This window comes from Rhinopithecus bieti, unplaced genomic scaffold, assembly GCF_001698545.2.
Source record: "Rhinopithecus bieti isolate Rb0 unplaced genomic scaffold, ASM169854v2 scaffold_35903, whole genome shotgun sequence".
NCBI lineage: Eukaryota > Metazoa > Chordata > Mammalia > Primates > Cercopithecidae > Rhinopithecus > Rhinopithecus bieti.
Window position 1 is genome coordinate 1,933,482 of NW_016815549.1, and position 19,793 is coordinate 1,953,274.

The 19,793-nt window shown below is 37.6% G+C and overlaps 1 protein-coding gene across 4 annotated transcripts in view; it reads left to right on the forward strand.

Annotated features, from left to right (window-relative positions):
* The window catches only part of PLPPR5 (phospholipid phosphatase related 5), a 124,507-nt gene that overhangs the window by 34,137 nt on the left and 70,577 nt on the right, over window positions 1-19,793 (forward strand). For all 4 annotated transcript variants that reach the window (XM_017853410.1, XM_017853412.1, XM_017853409.1 and 1 more), the window contains exons 2-3: window positions 13,925-14,057; window positions 17,310-17,560. In XM_017853410.1, coding sequence (XP_017708899.1) covers window positions 13,925-14,057; window positions 17,310-17,560 — 384 coding nt within the window. The remainder of the gene's footprint in view (window positions 1-13,924; window positions 14,058-17,309; window positions 17,561-19,793) is intronic.

Genomic DNA, 19,793 nt, shown 5'->3' on the forward strand with positions numbered 1-19,793 from the left:
AAAAAAAAAAAACAAAAAAAACAGTACTTGGTGTAGGGTAAATGTTATTTGTCGCTTTTTAAAATGACAAGGAAAGGGAATATATTTATGAATCTGTATAATAAAAACATTTATACATATATATTATAAACTGAAATTAAAGACATTTGGAATAATAATCTGTTTTCTAAATATATTTCCCATTGTGTATTGGAAACCCTTAAATTGGCTTGCATAATAAATTCAGCCCATTCCAAGCTGTTAGGGTTTCACATTTAAATTATAATCGCACCTTTTCCTGGTACACGTGAACAGTAAGCTGCAAAGCTGCATTTATCCCAAGCACAAATGAGACCAGACTGCAAAATGAGTTTATGTTCCAAGACTCATTCATTTATTTTTGGGTTTCAATCATGCTTTTCTTTGTGTATTCTCATCAAACATTTTAATGGCTTGGTAAAATAGAAGGATTTCCTATGTAATCAACATTTACTCTTCCTGTGAAAAGCGTTTTAAAAATAAAGTCCTTCAAATGTCTAGTCCTTTTTTCAGCAAAAAATAAGTGGCCTTAAAAGACATTTGTTCTGGCAGTCTGTTTAAAGATGGGAGAGATGAAAGCCAAGAAAACCAGAAGAAGATGGCCTCAAGGGAATGATCTGTATGATGAATTTGAAATTGCAAGGAATACTGTTTCTGCTTTCCTAGGCAGAGCTGTCACCTCAAAAGCCTATTTTCATGAAAAGGAGAGTGTAACTCAGAGTATCACAGTTTAGTCAATTGAATATATATTCTCTGAATGCAGCAGGAGGGCACTTACAGGTGACCGCTAATAATGCAGTCCCATTGTACAACAGAAACATGTATTTTGGAACTGAGGACATCTCAACCACATAGCAACATAGATTTTTCTGAATTAGCAAAAAAAAGAAAAGAGAAAGAGAGAGAGGGGAAAGAAAGAAAAGAAAGGAAGGAAGGAAGGAAGGAAGGAAGGAAGGAAGGAAGGAAGGAGAAAGAGAGGAAGAGAGAAAGAGAAAAAGAAAAAGATGTAGGATTTACTGTCTGCTACCAGACATTGGCAAAGAGCCACCCCACTGATTCAGGTCTGGGATAATTCTCCCCAGATACAGTTGTCAGAGACACTCCAAGGAAATCTAGTGAGGAAAAGTATAGGTCTTCCATACTATAAGAAAAAGAATGTTATTCTTCTAAGCCATAGATCTGAAAGATCAGGTAAATCCTTATATGCTCCCCTAGCCACTTCTGCTGCACATAAATCTGAAAACTCTACTTAAATGTCTTTTTAGTTTCCTACCTGGGTTGACTTTTAGAATCATATTTTTTCTATCCCATTGTGTGAAGTAATATTTGTTCTCGTTCGTTTTAAAGTTCCCGCTCTTCTTTTTCTAATAACCAGGGAAGTGGTGAATGAGTTTGTTACTTTCTAAAGACGGCATTTCTCAGCCTTACTTTTGCCTTCTGAAGACCTCTGATTCTTTTCTTTATCATATCGTAGCTACACTACACTGTCTTTCCTCAGTCTAAGCTTCTGTCCTCTAGAAAAGAAGAAGACTTTTGCTTTTGCCTATTCCCTATAGTGTTTCTGGGCCCCAAGTTCTACCAGATATTTAGGATTGTCTGTAGAATATATATTTCTAAGCTCAAATAAGTTTGGAAAACACTGGACAATAAAGTTAACAATTTTCTTTAATAGATTGTCATGCTTTTGATTCATACAAGAAAAGTAGTTGGGAGGAAAGTATACTCATAAATTCAGAATGTCATGTGAGGAAGCTTAAGCTGCTAGACTTTTCTTCCTAACATAAAGCAAAATAATAAAATATTATAATGTCAAGTTGAACTCCAAAACTAGACTACATGGGATTGGGTCTGGCTTTGTACCTTATTAGCTGAATGACCTTACATAAGTCATATAATCTTTCTGTGCCATTGTGTCCTTTTCTATATGCTGAACACAATAAAATAATGCCATCATGCGGCTGCTGGAAATTATGAATCTTTTAACGTTATTTTTAAATTTATTTTTTTCACTTTTGTGGGTACATAGTAGGTTTATATATTTATGGCGTACATGAAATATTTTGAAACAGGCATATAATGCCTAGTAATATAATTTATGAATCTTGATGAACAAGTAAGGTTTTAGCTGATGTTTTTTCACCAGAATTTTTTTTGGCTAGAAAATATCACTTAACATCCTGCTACATAAATATTATTTGAGAAACATTGACCTAGGGAACAGTTAAATTTTGCTTGTGCTTCAAAGGTTTATTTCTAAAATGTCCATCATCTCAAAGTCCAAGAGAGTATTTAAATTTTATCATGTTGCTTTTTTATTGTTCATAAGAGGGGAAAATAATTCTAATGGGTATTTTAGAAAAACTGGAAATCTTACTAATAACCTATATACTAATTTTTTATTAATTATAAGCTTGCTCTTTTGAGGAATGATAGGTACATTATAACAGTACTGGCCAACAGTAGATCTGTGAACATGGAGACATTGACTTTATATGTTAAAATTAAAAGCAAACTGTAAGTATATAACATGAGTTTATATTACAGTACTCTTATCATTCATTTTTCTTAGAGCTTATGTTTGCTACATTTATGTGAGTGGTTGGGCAAAGCATAAACATCATGTAAAGTTTAATCAGCAGCATTTGCTTTAGCTAGGGAAGTGTTTGTTAATGGTTTCACCAGCTTCTTGTCGTTTAAAAAGAATGCTCGTAGCGTGTGAATCTTGGTGTTCTTGTTCAGCAGACTGAATCTCCTTTTTCTCTATCTTCCCACTGATCCTGCATCTACATGTGCGGTGAAAGATTAGTGTCAGGACTTTTACTTTATCCCAAATTATCAGACAACTCTATTACCCTATTCTGGGCATCCCAGACTCCTTTACTCCCTTAAAACAAACACTAATCCATCACAGATACGACTTGGAAAGAGCCCTCAGGGCTACCTAATAATGACTAAAATTTACATAGTGCTTATTCTGTGCCAGCCCCTTTACTATGAATGTTATAACAATAACCTCACAACAGCCCCTTGATGGCATTATTTCTGTTGTTTCCATTTTGTATATGATAACATTGAAGTGAAGGGAAGTTATATGACTTAATTAAGGTCATTCAGCTAATAAGAGGTAAAGCCAACACTCACCCCCATGCATTCTGGCTCTTGAGTTCAGACTCACTGTACTGCCTTGGAGGGACAAACATTTGTCATTTTTCAGTGCTTGAGACAGAGATTCCAGGCAGTACATTTCCATCCTATACTCTCAAGTTCTCAGGTCCTGGAGGGTTAATATTGATTACGCCACTTACATGAGGCTGAGAAAGATTAGATACCTTTCTGCCAGATTGTTTCAAAAAGGAGCACTGAGTCTCTTTTTGTGCAAGTTTTGGTGAGGTGTACACTCAGTTCTCAATCATCACTTACCCCTAATCTCATCCCTTCTTCATTTTTCTACTAGTATTTTTACATGTGGCACATGCATAAGTAAGTGCAAGCGAAGTTATGAGTTTCTTTGATGACCTCCCCGTTTTAAACACAGTGGGCCATGCAGGGCCATGCAGTAGACTCACAGACAGGATGGGAGTGGCCTTCCTGGGTGCTGAACATTGATTAAGTGAGCCATCCTTCTCAGGATGGTTCATTTCTTCACATCTCACTTAAAATAGCTAGAAAGTGAGAGTGTTGGATTCATTTTTACTTTAGGATTTATTTAACCTCTCTTTCTACAATCCCACCCTTTTATTGCAATACCTAGAATAGCTCTTTGCACAGTACTAGTACATAATAATTATTTGTTTGAATCAGTATCTAAAAATCCCTTTTAACATATTCTTGACAAATTTACAACGTAATAAAAAGGAGCTTTAGACCCCTTGAAATATCTTACAGAGCTTAGAGGGCTTGTTGAAACACACATGGCCAGACCCCACCCTCTGAGTTCTTGAGTCAGTAGGGGTGGGGCATTTCTGTCAAGCTCCCAGATTGCCGATACTGTTGGTTCGGGGACCACATTTGAGAGCTACTGTCTGTAGAGCTCTCAAAATAGACACATATCTTTCCCAATTGAAAAGTGAGTTAATAAGCTCATCCCACCCAGTGGTTGGGATGGTAGCTTCATGTTTCTTATCCTCTGGTATCTACATTTTACAGGGATCTCCTAAAGACTGTGAATCTTAGCTCAACGGATCAAATCCACAATTCAAAGGATCAAATCCAATTCTTGACTTCATATCCTTCCATCTAAGCAGCCTTTGTCCCTCCACTTCCCTTAAACTGCCCTCTTCCCAGAGTATTAGAGTTTCCTGGTTGCCACATCCCCACAATTATAACCATGCCTAGTAACATATATAGGTTACTTTATTCTTTATTTTCTTTTTCTGTAACTGGATTTCAATAATAGCACCTACCTCATCAGATTGCTTTGAAGATTAAATTAGCCAGTATTTGGAAAGCACTTAGAACAGTGCCTAAAACCTAGGCCCTATGTACATCAACAGTGTAAATGAGCTTTTATTATATGTTAAATGTTTCCCAAATTTTCCTCTCAGGACATCACCTTCATGCCTTACATCATAGCTGCATACCAACTCAGGTAGCATTCATTTTTTCTTAAAATCAGTTCACTTTACTAACAAATTATTATAAAAGAACACATTCTATTATTACTACAAATGGAAAACCAGTATCACTTGATAAGCAGAAGGGAACCGTGAAATGAATACAGAAAGTCTACATTGTTTTAAAAATTCTAGCCAGGCATTGTTTTCTGCAAAAGACCCTGAGACTGAGACTTGTTCTGTCTCTTTTTAAAAACAGGGAAATTAGCAAGTTCCAGCTTCTGTAACAAATAAAACCCCACATTTCACTGGATTCCCACCTTCAGAGTTTAAAGTTTAGGTGTGTCCCATAAGTGTACTTCTGTGGATTAATTTTGCTTTTTGGATATTATTTCACACCTCTCTGAAGGATGTGAAACGCATGCCAAATACTATCACACTGATTACATAACTTCTGTTTTGCTGCATTACATCTGAAATGGCTTTCTTGTACCAATTTCAAATGGATGCGTGAATATCTTTGAGTCACCACCAGTTAGAGGGGAGAGGAATTTCTAATTGTGTACTTATAAATGAAAACATAGAGCTATATGGAGTTTGACATTTGATGAAAACCTACAGCAATTTTTCCCTTCCTAGTAAAACTTCAGTATTTTGTCATCAAGGACTGTAGATAACAAAGTTGGCCTATGCATAACAAAGGTTAAGGTATGAGAACAAAGTGATGTGTGCATCCTGGAGACATTTATGATTCACACTTGCATTCTTGTAGGTTGCTATTCATCAGCAGAATGGGACTTTTTACTCATTACCAAAGAAGGTAATTGATAAAAAAGAAAAAAAGAAAAAAAGTAAGGCTGGATACCAGACCTGTCCTCAAAGACAGGATGGAGACTTAGTTGAGTCATTAGGAAGGGACAGACAGTGTGTAGATCCAGCTTGTTGGGCAGGGCAAGATTTGAGGAGCTTCATAATGTTCAACACTGAGATCAATAAAGCATAATGTAATGTCCAGCAAGGAGATGGAGTGCAATAAGGAATGTAATACTCAAGTTTGAGATGGTCTGTCAGTGAGGTGCAGGGCTTCTATCAGGTTGGGGTACAGGAGCAGAACTCTTCCTCCCAATGAGATGGACTGTCAGATTACAATAAGGATGGGACTGTGACTAAGAAACACCACAGATTGCTCAGACCCAGCTCTGAATGCATAAAGTAGTGAGGCCAGGTGCGCTGGTTCATGCCTGTAATCCCAGCACTTTGGGAGGCTGAGGTGGGTGGATCACATTAAGCCCAAGAATTCAAGACCAGCTTGGGCAATGCAATGAAATCCTATCTCTACCAAAATATATATATATATATATATAAATTGACTAAGAAACACCACAGATTGCTCAGACCCAGCTCTGAATGCATAAAGTAGTGAGGCCAGGTGTGCTGGTTCGTGCCTGTAATCCCAGCACTTTGGGAGGCTGAGGTGGGCGGATCGCATAAGCCCAAGAATTCAAAACCAGCCTGGGCAACGTAATGAAATCCTATCTCTACCAAAAAAAAAAAAAAAAAAAAAAATTAGCTGGGCATAGTGGCACATGCCTGTAGTCTCATCTACTTGGAAGGCTGAGGCGGGGGGATTATTTGAGTCCAGGAGGTTGAGGCTGCAGTGAGGCGAGATTGCACCATGGCACTACAGCCTGGGCAGCAGAACAAGAGCCTGCTTCCAAAATAACTGAATAAAGCAGTGAAAGCTCTTCAGTATTAGTTTCTGAGCCCTTGGTGGGCATCTCATCACATTCCATGTCAGATTGATAAGGACTACAAACAGTTACTCATCTTCCCTGGAAGTTGTTTGAGGGCTTCTTGTACAACTGGGAACAGGCAGGTGCTTTGCTTCTCTTGGCAGAGGAGGAGGAGGGATGGTTGAGTTTAGTGGGCCCAGATGAGGGGATTTGGAAGGCAGATGTAAGAGAAACAGGGTGAGGGTTGACAGCTCTGCACTTACTGTGCCCGCCTGCCCTCTGTCTACCAGCAGAGTCCTTTTCTGCTCCTTTTCTTTCATGTCCCAGGCAGTGGAGAGTTTTGCTGAGGTGGGGAGGATCACCTCCGTGAAAGGCTGATCCATGGGAGGCCAGTTGATCCTTCCCACCGGGACCACAGGTGTCCTCCCCAAGGTTCTGCTTCTTTCTCCTGCTCTATAGACAGTTGGTGCCTGTGGGAGGGAGGAGGGACCATGCTGCTTCTCAGTCGATCTCAGTTAATACCGTCCATCCTCTCAACTCTGTCTAGAAACAGCTTTCATTGGTTAGTTCACAGAAGAAAGGAAGTTTTATCAAAGAAAATTATGACATGACAAAGCTTTTAGCATCTCTATCTCTGGCTTCTGTGACCTTGAAACCTCATATTTCCCACTCCCAGTGGGGAAAGCAAACCATTTATGCTCTTTGCCCCAGGGCTGCTTTGGGAATCAGTGAAAATGGTAGCCCATGATTCCAGAATTAAGAATCCATTCTTAATAAAGGTGAGAAAACGACCAAAACACCAGATCCTCAGTGGCACCTAAGAGCCAAGGATATGCAAAGAAGACATGAAGACATTTCAGTGAAAAGAGTGTCTCAAAAAATTACAACGGGGTTAGAAAGGACGATGTAAATGTTTTTGGTGTTTGTTGGAAGACTGGCTTGTACGTTAATAGGATCAGGAAAATATTTTTTTCTATACTCAACTCTCTTATACCTGGACACCAGAGGAGTCCAGAAGTCCTTCTGAGGTGCTTTATGCCCCATCTCCTACCTTTTGAAACTGTAAAGATGCTAGGAATGTGGTAGGACTCCAGTGTGTGACCTGTAAGTGAGCAGCAGAGACTGACCTATCTTAACTTGGAAAAGCTTGAGGAGAGGCTCACAAGTTCCCAGCCAGAGGCTATGGTCAAACTAAAACTCTGAACTTGGATTCAGACTCTGGCTGTGCCGGTTACCATGTGACTCAGGCATGTTCAACCTCTCTCTCTCTCTCTCTCTCTCTCTCTCTCTCTCTCTCTCTCTCTCTGTAGTTTCCCTTATCTATGAGATGGGAAGATTGAACTGCATTTTATTCATTCATACAGTATTCACATTTATTGTCAGTCACTGTGCTATAATAGTAGAAGTTTAAAGATAAATGTTATGCAATCCATACCTCAGAAAAGCTCTCAACTGAGTGGAAGACACAGATGTTACTGATACTTATAAAAGCATACGGAAATTATCATAATAAATGTACAGTGTCCCATTGGAACACAGAGAAGGGAAGGATGAACTGCACCAGGAATAAAATAAAGTTGCAATAGAATAGCACAGAACCATGCACTGCCTACCAAGATATACTAAGCCATGGACCAAGCATAGAAACCTGGATGTATGGAAATACTGGATATGTTGGAGAATGAAAATGCTTAGCTGTGACTAGAGCACAGAGTGTCTGAAGACTATGTAGGAATTGCGGAAACTGTAAAAGATAGGTTTAGGCTAAGCAATAAATGATCTCTTATGAAATTTTAGTTAATCCACAAGCTATGAGGACACACTGAAAATTGTAAATAGAAAATGTGGGGCTGGGTGTGGTGGCTCATGCCTGTAATCCCAGTGCTTTGGGAGGGTCACTTCAGGCCAGGAGTTCAAGACCAGCAACATAGCAAGACCTCATCTCTACATAAACTAAAAATAAAAAATAAAAGAAATTAATTGGGCGTAGTGGCACATACCTCTAATAGTTAGTCTTAGCTACCCAGGAGGCTGAGGTGGGGGGATGGCTTGAGTCTAGAAATTCAAGGTTGCAGTGAGCCGTAATTGCACCACTGCACTCCAGCCTGGGTGACAGAGGGAGACCCTGTTTCCAGAAAAAGAAAGGAAAATTTGGATTATACAAAATTTGCTTTCAATAGACCAATCCGACAGTAACAGTTTGAAGAGCAGAGAAAATGGAAGCACAAATGCAAGTTCTGCGTATCCTTTAATGCAGGAAAAAAGTGAATAGGGACTGGATTTTAAAATGGAGGTAGTGATAAAAGTGGTCTTATTTGAAATAGAGTTAAGATATATAATCAACAGGATTTAGCAATTGATGGAGATTCAGTTAGAAGAAATAAGATCTCTTGTACATCATAGTGACTATAGTTAATAAGAATGTGCTGTAAACTTAAAAATTGTTAACAGAGTAGATTCTAAGTGTTTTCACCACAAAAATGCTAATTATGTGAGGTAATGCATATGTTAAATAAGCTTGATTTAACCGTTACATGATGTATACGTATTTCACAACATTATGTTGCACACCATAAATGTATATAATTTTGTGTCAATTAAAAATAATATAAATAAGAGCAATTGATGAAAAGAGACAAATGAGGGAACTGGAGGTATCAGCATGATACGTAAATGTATGAATGAGAGTTTTAGCTTGAGTCCAAGTAGAAATTGAATGGATTAATTGAGATGGTGACATGGACGATTAGGAGGAACACATGGATTTTATTTTGGGTATAAAGGCTGTATGGCCTTCCAATAGGTAGATATAAGCATGTTGAGATGTTGCTGTTTAATAGGTGGATGGAGACCTGCATCTGGGGTTTAGGGGAAATATGAAGATCGGGGATTCCTTAGTGGAGCAGAGGTTGGTAAAGTCTTAGGAGGAATGAAGTCCTCCTAAGGAGAGCTTCTGTCAGGAAAAGAGAGCCAAAATAAAATACCAGATAATATAAAACTTAGGTCTGTAACTCACTGACCAGAGTCTCTGATTAAATTCAAGAGGAAAAAGAGAAATATATGCATTAGAGTCAATATGACCTGGTATTAAATTAGTCATAAGGGCGGATATATAGGACAGTAGAAAATGAAAATTCCCTACTTCGTGCCTAGTAGTGTGTTAAACTTAGGAAGAAAGAATAGATATGAATATCAATTATTAATAGAAATATAAACTGCATGCAATTACATATATATTGTTAATGATGCTCTTGTTGCCAATAATTTTTTCAACAGTTATGACAGTGGTTAACATTTACCAAATGCTACCTGCTGTGCCTCTGCCTTCAAGGCAAACTCAATCTACTTTAGCCTCTGTTGAGGTCAAGCTGAGAGCTAATAGGAGAAAGGTTACCTCCTTCTCTCCAAATACTTTCTAGTTGGAGTTGTTTTTGAATTCTCTACATTTATCTAATAACAAGCTCTAAGTGTAGTAAGGATCACACCCTGTCTATCTTTGATGCTGTGTATGTTTATATTCTCCTAGAAGCAATTATCAAGTGAGATTAGAAGTACAAGAGTTGTTAGAAAAAAAATCTGTGAAAAGCAGAAGTTGAGGGATAAGCCAGAGACAGCAAAGAGAGCCTTCAGACTGTGATGGAGGTCTGCCCCCCTCCGTGCACGAGAGGGAGAAAGAAGGAAGACTGGGTGGGAAACACTTCAGACTAGGTTAGGTAGTCTCACTGGGGTAGTGGATTGTATAGGAAGCATGACTCTAAGAAGGATTTGGTCAGGCTCATGGAGAATCTTTAAACCAAAATTGCCAGTTGGAGGTATCCCATGTTTCAGAAGATTAAGCTCACCTTAGTACCCCCACCATGCTTAGTCATTAGCTAGGAGGAGCCTGTAGAAGTGTGGCCTCAGCATGGATACAGTACTGGATCCAGAGGAGCAGCAGCCAGGGCCATCTGTCTGTAAACATCTCTGCAGTGGGAGATTTGAGTGACATGTTTCATTGCCACCACAAATTCCCTCAGTGACGCAGTGACACTTCTTCCTAAACGTTCTCCTAGCATGTATTGGCCAAACCAGTCTAAATAAAGCTCAGCCTGTGCAACTTTGTACCATTATTAATCAATTTGCTTGTGTCTACCCCATTAGATTATAAACCTTTCTTCAAACGTTAGTGTCTAGCACCGTGCCCTTAACTCAGAAGGCATTTACATAAATACATTCATCATAATTAGAATTATTTTATTTTCATTATTTGAATTTATCTGAGAGCAGGCTGGGCACAGTGGCTCACTCCTGTAATCCCAGCACGTCGGGAGGCTGATGCGTATGGATCACCTGAGGTCAGGAATTCGAGACTAGCCTGGCCAACATGGTGAAACGCAATCTCTATTAAAAATACAAAAATTAACCTAGTGTGGTGGCATGTGCCTATAGTCCCACCTGAGGCTGAGACAGGAGAATTGCTTGAACCTGGAAGGAGGAGGTTGCAGTGAGCCAAGATTGTGCCACTGCACTCCACCCTGGGTGACAGAGTGAGACTTCATCTAAAATAATAATAATAATAATTATTATTATTATTATCTGAGAACAGTACATAATTGGAGTTTTAACTCAGGAAGTTGGGTGGGGGAAGTTAAGAGAGAATATGGTTTTGATGAGCGGTTCCATGGATATCACAGTGAGCTCTGGGGGAAAGAGAACTAGGGCATATGAATTAGACACACCCTTGGAGGAAAGCAGAAGTCCAAGTAGGTCCTTGGAGATGAAGTCCAAGTAGGTGGACAGAATACAGTATCCAGAGAACATGCTGGAAAGAGCTAGTCTAGACCAAGAATTGCCTGGAGGGAGTCCAGCAAGATGTGATGGACAGGCGTTTGACATCGGCATCTGAGCACAGCAACTCTGTGTTTGAGAACTGCCTTCTCTACCCACAGTGACATTTTCATGTACATGACATACCTTCTTAACCTTGGCTCATTGGACTGGGGGAGATGCCTTATCTCAACCTAAACCTCCTGGGAATTTGGAATTGAGGTTTGGAAAATGTTATCAGTTGAACTGTTTCCTTGAACTGAGCTGATAAATTCAAGATAAGCTTCTTGAAGACAATTGGGGAAATCATGTATGCTCAGAATCAGGAACACGGGCTGGCAGAAAGGCATACACAGAGAAACTGAGATGAGAGACAGTGTGACTCCAGGGAAAGAGGGAGAATGAAATGGCGACAGTTGTTGCCTGGACTCCTGAGGACTTTCCATTCATGGGCCTAATCCCCAAGCTCCCTGCCCTTCAATTCTGAGGAAACTAACTCTAGAATAAACTTACTATTTTGCTTAACATAGTTCAAGTGTGTTTCTTATAGTAGCAGCCAACTGACAGTGACTGAGAAACTGTTCTGACAGAAATGCCCAGGACACAAATCGGAAATTCAGCAATGTGAAATGTGCTGAGATGCAGGCAAGCAAGAGGTCAGTTAGAAAGCCACTGGGAAGAGAGACCTGGGAAAGGTGGCCCCAACAAGGCAGTTCTTGGTCTGTTAAGACCCTGGTAACTAAAAAGAATTATCAAGTCAAGGACTTCATATACAGGCTCCGGTTTTAGGAACTAGGTACAGGATAGATCCTTCATCACAGGAGCAAGCCCGAAGTTGGTTATTAGAAGTCAGGCAAAAGGTTAATAGCAGACTAGGACATTCTGATCTATTGAAGCTGAGAGTTTCTTGAAAATGTGATGCCTTTATGCATTAAATAAGAATGATTGGGTATCTGCTACATTCTAGGGAGTTTAGCATGTTAGCCTGGGTTGGGGTTCAGTGTACCATGGAGTGGGGCCTGCCTGGGGATGGAGACCCAGTGGAAGCTGCAGTGGAGAATAGGAGGCTGAGAGCACAGCCATCATGTGCACAGCCGGTCAGATCATGAAGTGGAGTGGATGATGCTTTGTTAGAGTTTGGAACATTCTGTGGTAAAACAGACCCAGAAGGAGTTGAATCTGAAAACCCAGAAAACATCATCATGGTAATTTCTTTCAAGGTGCAATGAAGAGGAGGTAGGACATGAGAAAAAAGTTATTCAGAAAGAGAGATAAGGTATCAAACACACAGTTCATCTACTTGTCAGATTCTTCAGATACTCATGAAAAATAATTCTTGTGCATCCTTTGGCTGGATGAACTGTTTCATCACACATCCACTCTACTTCACCAATGCCAGAGTTAAAATTAAGGAGGAAGTTGGAAGTTCTTCTCTCTTCCAGCTCAATCCAGTCTCACCAAATAGGCAAGACTAGTCTCTCTTAATTTAGTTCCACTCAACGTCTTCTGATTTAACATTGAACCCTGGGCTACTGGGAAAAAGAAGTATAGTAAGAAAAGAGGAAAAGGGGGTAGAAAGAAGGATGAAAATGAAGAAATGTCTCATAATCTTCTGTTCACACTGGGGTAAAAGTAGGTCAAACACCTAATCTCCTGTAACCTCCTTCTCTGCCTCACTCTTTCTATTTTGAATATCTTGTAATCATAGATACTACTTTTCATAGAGACCCCAAAAGCGTTTCCCCAGGGAATGTCAGAGACTCCCTGTATAACATGTTAATTAAGCTTGACGAGACATAATAAAAGCAAACTTCACAATGACAAATCAGTAGACACACTGTTAGCTCCAGTTTCTTTTTCTCTTAATCTTATTTCTCGTGCTGTTGTTCACAGTATTAAATAGTCAGAAATTTCTGCTTGGCTTCTGACTGGCCTTAAAAGGAACACATTATTTAAACTCCCTAAATCTCCATTTCCTCTTTTGTAAAATGGAATAATAATACTTGCTGTAATACCTTACTAGGTGATTTTGAGGACCATGTATAAAAATCACAACCAATGGTACAAATACCAATGTAAGATAGCCAGGTCCTTTAATAAGTCAGCGGAGTAGAGCAAAGCATCTGTAACAGAACTTTGTTCCTGTTGCCAGCACTTGGGCAACTCACTTGTCTTCTAAGTCTTGGTGTTTCTTTACTTGTAAAAAGGGTAGGATGCTGTTCGTAGTTTCATATGGTTTTAATGAAGATCAAAATAACATTTATACTAAAGTATAAGTAGTATATTAATTATGACAAGTCCTAGTAATGTGTCAGAACAGGAGGCTCTCAAGGTCAAACATGTGCAGATTTATTTTTTCTCATTTATAAAAGTATTAATATGATTTTAAATTAGTATGTGTATATCCGACGCTTTAAAAAATATTTGCGTGGAGAATCTGTTGTGAATTCTGTAGCAGAGTCAAATTTAAATAAGATAGTAACTTAAAAAAATAAAACATGGAGCTTAATTACACACCAAAAATAAACGAGTACTTCCTTACATATCTTTTGTATGTTTTATTTTTTTAATTAAGACTTTTAGAAAACAAAAAATGTTGTCTATTTTGTTCATAATTTTCAATATGAGAAAATGTGGTTTACATACATAGGGACAAGGCTGTAATCAAAGGATCTAGGAAATTGATTATGGCTCCGTTTTACATTGAGATTGTTACCATTCAAAAGAGCTCCATTTTACCTTTTTAAAATGAAAATATTTTACATTTATACTGGTTAAATTCTAATATTCCTTAATCTTTTATTTTCTTTCAAGATAATAGTTGGAGAAACTGCTGTCTTTTGCCTACAACTAGCCACAAGGGATTTTGAAAACCAGGAAAAAACTATTTTAACTGGAGACTGTTGCTATATAAACCCGCTGGTGCGCCGAACTGTCCGATTTCTTGGTATGTGTTCATTAAATTATTTGTAATATTTCTGAAACAGTGTCTGTGTATAAGCTAACCCTTAAAATGACTCACATTTTAACTGTTTGCAAATATTGTTTTTATTTTTCTTTGAAATGTTTTAATTTGCTTTTAAAAGTAAACATTACACACTGCTTGGGTGATGGTTGTATCAAAATCCCAGACATCACCGCTAAAGAACTTACTCATGTAACCAAACACCACCTGTTCCCCTAAAATCTACTGAAATAAAAAATTTTTAAAGTAAACATTACATACTACTTTCTCTGTAATATAGCAAGATCCCACTTTAGGGTGTCATTTCCACGTTCCTTTAAGGCAAAAAGAACACCACCTTTGGATGTTTAATATTCTTTAAGAACCAAAAGTTACATGATTACTGTGTTTATGAAAATCTTTGGACCGTACTTAGTGGGAGGGTGGTGATAATCCAGGTGGGTCGTTTAACATCACGAAGGATAGAAAAATAACTTGGCAAATAGAAGAAACGTAGCACTCCATGTGCTCCTTCTAGGTTGATTTTATATAAACAAAACGTATTGAGGATTTTAGTAGAGGACAAGATTCACTAATAATTTAACTTTTAATCTGAAATACTAGCAATAATAAATATATGCATGTATGAATTATTGAAAATCATTTTAATTCAGTGAGAACTTAGTCTAGACACATTTTTTTTAGCTGACACAATACAATGTAATATAAATAATTGTTTCCTGGATTTGTCAGATAAAAATAAGTATATCTGTATCTACTAAATGCCATTTAAGATAATTTTTTATTAGTATTAAGAGATGCACTAAAGATAATGTAACTCTTCAACATAGTTCTCATATTGAAGGGATCAAGATGAAGACTTTGAAGATATTATGCATAGATCACCTAATCTATCTATAAACCCATTAAAGACTAGCTAAATGTCATCAGGCTTTTGGATCTCTCTGAAGACGAAAGGCCTTCATATCCGAGACTGTTACTTTTACTGACATCAAGTTTTGTATCTCCAAAGCCCTCATTTATCCTGTTGAAGGGACAATTTTTATATGAAACCCTAGAAGTTATTTTTTTCACATGTATCAATACTGTGTTCCTGACTAATTTCTTTTTGTATAAGTCATTTAATTTAAAAAAAAGCAATATACAACAATATGCTCAGAATTAAAAGTATTTAAAGAAATCGATGCTTTCCTAAATACTGTTAAGCAAATTACATTGTACCTATTTAAGTAAAATATTTTTCTGCATTTGCACACATATTTCTAAAGAATATTTGGCTTACAGTATGCTTTTAAGTCTCTGCATGCTTCTTATTATATGATTTTATAAAATACAAAAGCCTCATTTGTTTCTTGTTCCCTTATGATTTGGATGTTTCTAGCTATAATAAAGTGGAAACATGTAAGCGAAGCATCACTGTATAATAGTACATCATTCTGTGCAGTGACTTTATTCTTTAGGTCAGTGGAGTAGATACACTCGAAGGATCTCACTTTAATAATTATCTTTGTAGTCAACTACAGTATTAGCCTTGGGCCTGGTGCACGGACATTTTAATTCGAAAACACATTTGGGAACTTTAGAGTGTCAAGAGACATTTCCACATTCTTATCAAATATTTCTGTTACCAACAGGAAAACCCATTGCACCAAACAGCCTAGATTTCAAATGCGTATGAATGAAGAAGACTTGTATTTAGGTTCCCATGCTTGGCCATGAGATTTTGGAAGGAGAAGGTTTATTGAGCTCGGTTCTCTTTAATTTCTCTGCCTCTCTCAAATTTCTGATTTTGATAACCTTTACTTTGTATGATTCATAGAGGAATGCTGGTGAGATGTTAAAAAAGGGCTTCTTATTGTTTTCTTTTAGAATTTTTAGGTGAAGAGAGAACTAATATCTTTGTTTCATTTCCATTTGTATATACATAGAGTTTTGCTGTGTGGGGGTTTTTGTATGTAAACCTTTTGTAATCTTATATAATATTTTAAAAATTTAAAAGAACAGCTATCCATCTAATACTGGAAAATTATTTGATCTAGTACAACTTTTACGGTGATATACTATACAACAGCTAACAATGATGAAAAGACTTGGGAAACAAACAATCCAGAAATATATGACTAAAAAGAAAAACATCTAATTATTGTAACATAAGTATATGACATTTTAATAAATCAATACTTTTAGAAGTATTCATTTGGGATAGTTTTAAAAGGTCCTGTTGGATTTTATTCCCAAAATTATAAAAGGATGAATTTCTTTTCATTGGTACCACATCCTTAAAGAATCCTTAAAGACTCGTAGCTGTAATTTTAATTAAAATTAATGCCAAAAAATTGGTTTGCTGTATAATATGAAAAAATAAGCTTTAACAATAATGACCAATGGACTTTGAATTTAAGAAAATGTTTTGGTATTCAAGTAAATTGGGAAGTTCCCTTAGCAAAGGAGGAAAAAATACCTACACACTTAGTTCTATACCTTCAGGTAACCAAAGTAAATAAATTTTAAAACTGTAAAAATAATTAAAAACCTATAATTTTGATTGCCTTGTTTACTAAGTAGCCCACATTGGATCAGTTGAAAGTCAATCCATAAAAGATAAGGTAGAAATAAATTGCTAGCTGCTCTATGACTTTAACAAAATGTGTTTCTGAAGGCAATGTAGAGATTGCTCTGAAAGCATTCTGCTTTACTTAAGATTTTCCATATTTAAATGAAGACCGATGACGCTGGATTTACTGCTAATTAGCACCTCCAGCAGCGTTAACATCAGTCTGAATGGGAGTAAGAGCGTAATCAAAGAGAGACAACTGCTTTGCTTTATGTTAGTGCGATAAAAAAAAAAATTCAAAAATAGGGGAAAAAATAAAATTGCTGACATTAGTAGAGCATGATAGACTACACCTTCTCAAGGAACACACGACTCCAGGAAACAATTGCATTACCCGGAGTCTGAGAATACCTGTTCTTATTTTATCTTATGTCTTATAAACCTGTCATGCACAAAAACCATGTAGTAGTAGCGCAATTACCACTTTCACCACTCCAGAAAGCCAAGGAAAGAATTGGAGAGGAATGAAATGAAAGGAACTATGTATACGTATGGAACATTTATAGTTTTTAAGGTATTTCCATTTTCGTTTATTATAAACTGAAATTCACACACACGCACACGCACACACACACACACACACAAAGCAAGAAGTTAAAATTATTTGTTTTCTTCCCCAGGAATTTATACATTTGGACTGTTTGCTACAGATATCTTTGTAAATGCTGGACAAGTAGTCACAGGAAATCTGGCCCCACATTTCCTTGCCCTGTGTAAGCCCAATTATACAGCACTTGGATGTCAACAGTATACACAGTTCATCAGTGGGGAAGAGGCCTGTACTGGCAACCCAGATCTCATCATGAGAGCGCGAAAAACCTTTCCATCCAAAGAAGCAGCTCTCAGTGTCTATGCAGCTATGTATCTGACCGTAAGTAAGGATTATAAATTTGTTGTCTTAGTCTGTATTACTGTTAATTTTCCAGTGTAGAAATTCTTTTCCCTGCCATAATGAAAGTCACTTAAAGCACATTCATATCTTTCTGTAGGCCATTTAATCTATTTTTAATAATAGCTGTTGGTATTCTGAACAAAATTAAGACAGTTGTCTCTCATGAGATTATGTGTGGGTAGTTGATTGTATTAAAAAATGTAGCCATTAGCATTTCTATTTGAGAATATGTTTGTCTTTATATTAAATAGGACTTAGTGGAAACAAATTTGTTCTGTAGCATTCCCCATGAACTTGTAATAGCATGATTAAGAGAACTACCTAGGCCTCTTAGCTGCCTATCCAAGCTCTCATAGTCCCTGCTAGGGGTGAAAGGGGTCCTTTTATTTTTTCTAGAAAGCACTATTGTTACTGGCAACTGTATCATCATCATATCTCAATTAGCATTGAATGTTTTCTCATAGAACTAACCAAAGAGTCCTTAGAAATTCTATTTTTTCCTTTAATCTTAAGTATTGGCCATCATCTTTGTGGCAAGAGCCAGGCCCCCGTGCAGCTATCCTAGGACCTTTAGTTAGAAGTGAGTGAGTGCATTACCCATGTACAGAAGGAGAAAGAAGGGCAACCTTGGCAGGCAGCTCTTGTCCCCAGCAATGGTACCATCAACCTCTCCCTCCTCACAAGGGTGTGCCTTGCAGCTCAGGAGGTGGACTCCAAAGGTGTTCCCTATAGGCTTTTCCACAAACCCTTATAAGGTCAGATTTTTTTTTATTTTTTTATTTTTTATTTTTTTGTCAGAGTCTTGCTGTGTTGCCCAAGCTGGAGTGCAGTGGTGCCATCTCCGCTCACTGCAAGCTCCGCCTCCCGGGTTCACGCCATTCTCCTGCCTCAGCCTCCTGAGTAGCTGGGACTACAGGCGCCTGCCACCTCGCCCGGCTAATTTTTGTATTTTTAGTAGAGACGGGGTTTCACCGTGTTAGCCAGGATGGTCTCAAACTTTAGACCCCAAGTGAGCCGCCCACCTTGGCCTCCCAAAGTACTGGGATTACAGGCGTTAGCTGCTGCACCCAGCCAGACCAGAGAATTTAAATGTCTTCTGGGGTTCTCCTTCCCAGTGGTGCTAAATCTACTTCCTTCCAATTTCAGCTCATTAACTAGAGATCTGTAAAGTCTCAGGACCAATTTGAAACCAAATTTGATTATTTCTAATGATTTGGAAAACTTGGAATTATTTTCTTCCCTCAGAGAGCTATTTGATAATGGAAATGTTTTCCATACAATCTTGTTATTTCTAAAGGCAGAGAGAATATATGGAATACCTGGTGACATCTCTACTTGAGATTCAAATAAAGATTACTAAATAGAAGGACAATTTAGGAAGAGAAATGTAACGTTATGCATAACATTTAGAATGACAGGATAACTTTAGAACCATAGATTATACATTTTAACATTTTTAAAGTTTTTAAGCCAAGTTAATTCTATCCCTCACTGCCTGGACATTTTAAAACTCCCATCCAGAAACTTTTTATGGAGTCAGGGATTCTTTCCTTAATCCTATCCTATTTATTTTCTCTTCCACTGCTTCCTAACGTTTCTAAAGTTTGTCCGTTACAACTCTCTCCTTGCCATCCCACTGTGCCCCCAAATTCTGTTATTCTAATTTCCCCTGTTTCCTTTAGTCCACTAGCCTTGCTTTTTCTTGCACATTCTAAGGTACCTCTGGGCCTGATATGAAGTATGGTAACCCATGCATATTCTTTCCTGTTAAAGAAATTGCTTGACTATATGTTTCACCTCTACTAGAATATGAAGCACTCAGCCTTAAAACAGAGATTGAAACTTGAGTGAATCAGAAGTCACAAAATACTTTTCACTCATTGCCATCACATCTAAATTTGATGTTTATGTTTGTATCTGGGTGTGAATTGCAAATATATCTGTGATAAATACATGGCCAAGTCAATGATGGGAGACAAATTCGAGAATACTCTCTGACCCCAAATATTCTTATACAAATATTTTAATACTAATAGATATTAGATTCAGATGGGACGTGGTGGCTCATACCTCTAATACTAGCACTGTGGGAGACCAAAAGGCAGAAAGATCACTTTGGAGTTTGAGACCAGCCTAGGCAACCTAGGAGACCCCAACTTTATAAAAAAAGAGAGAGAGGAAAAAAAAAAAAAAAAAAAAAAAAAAAAAAAAA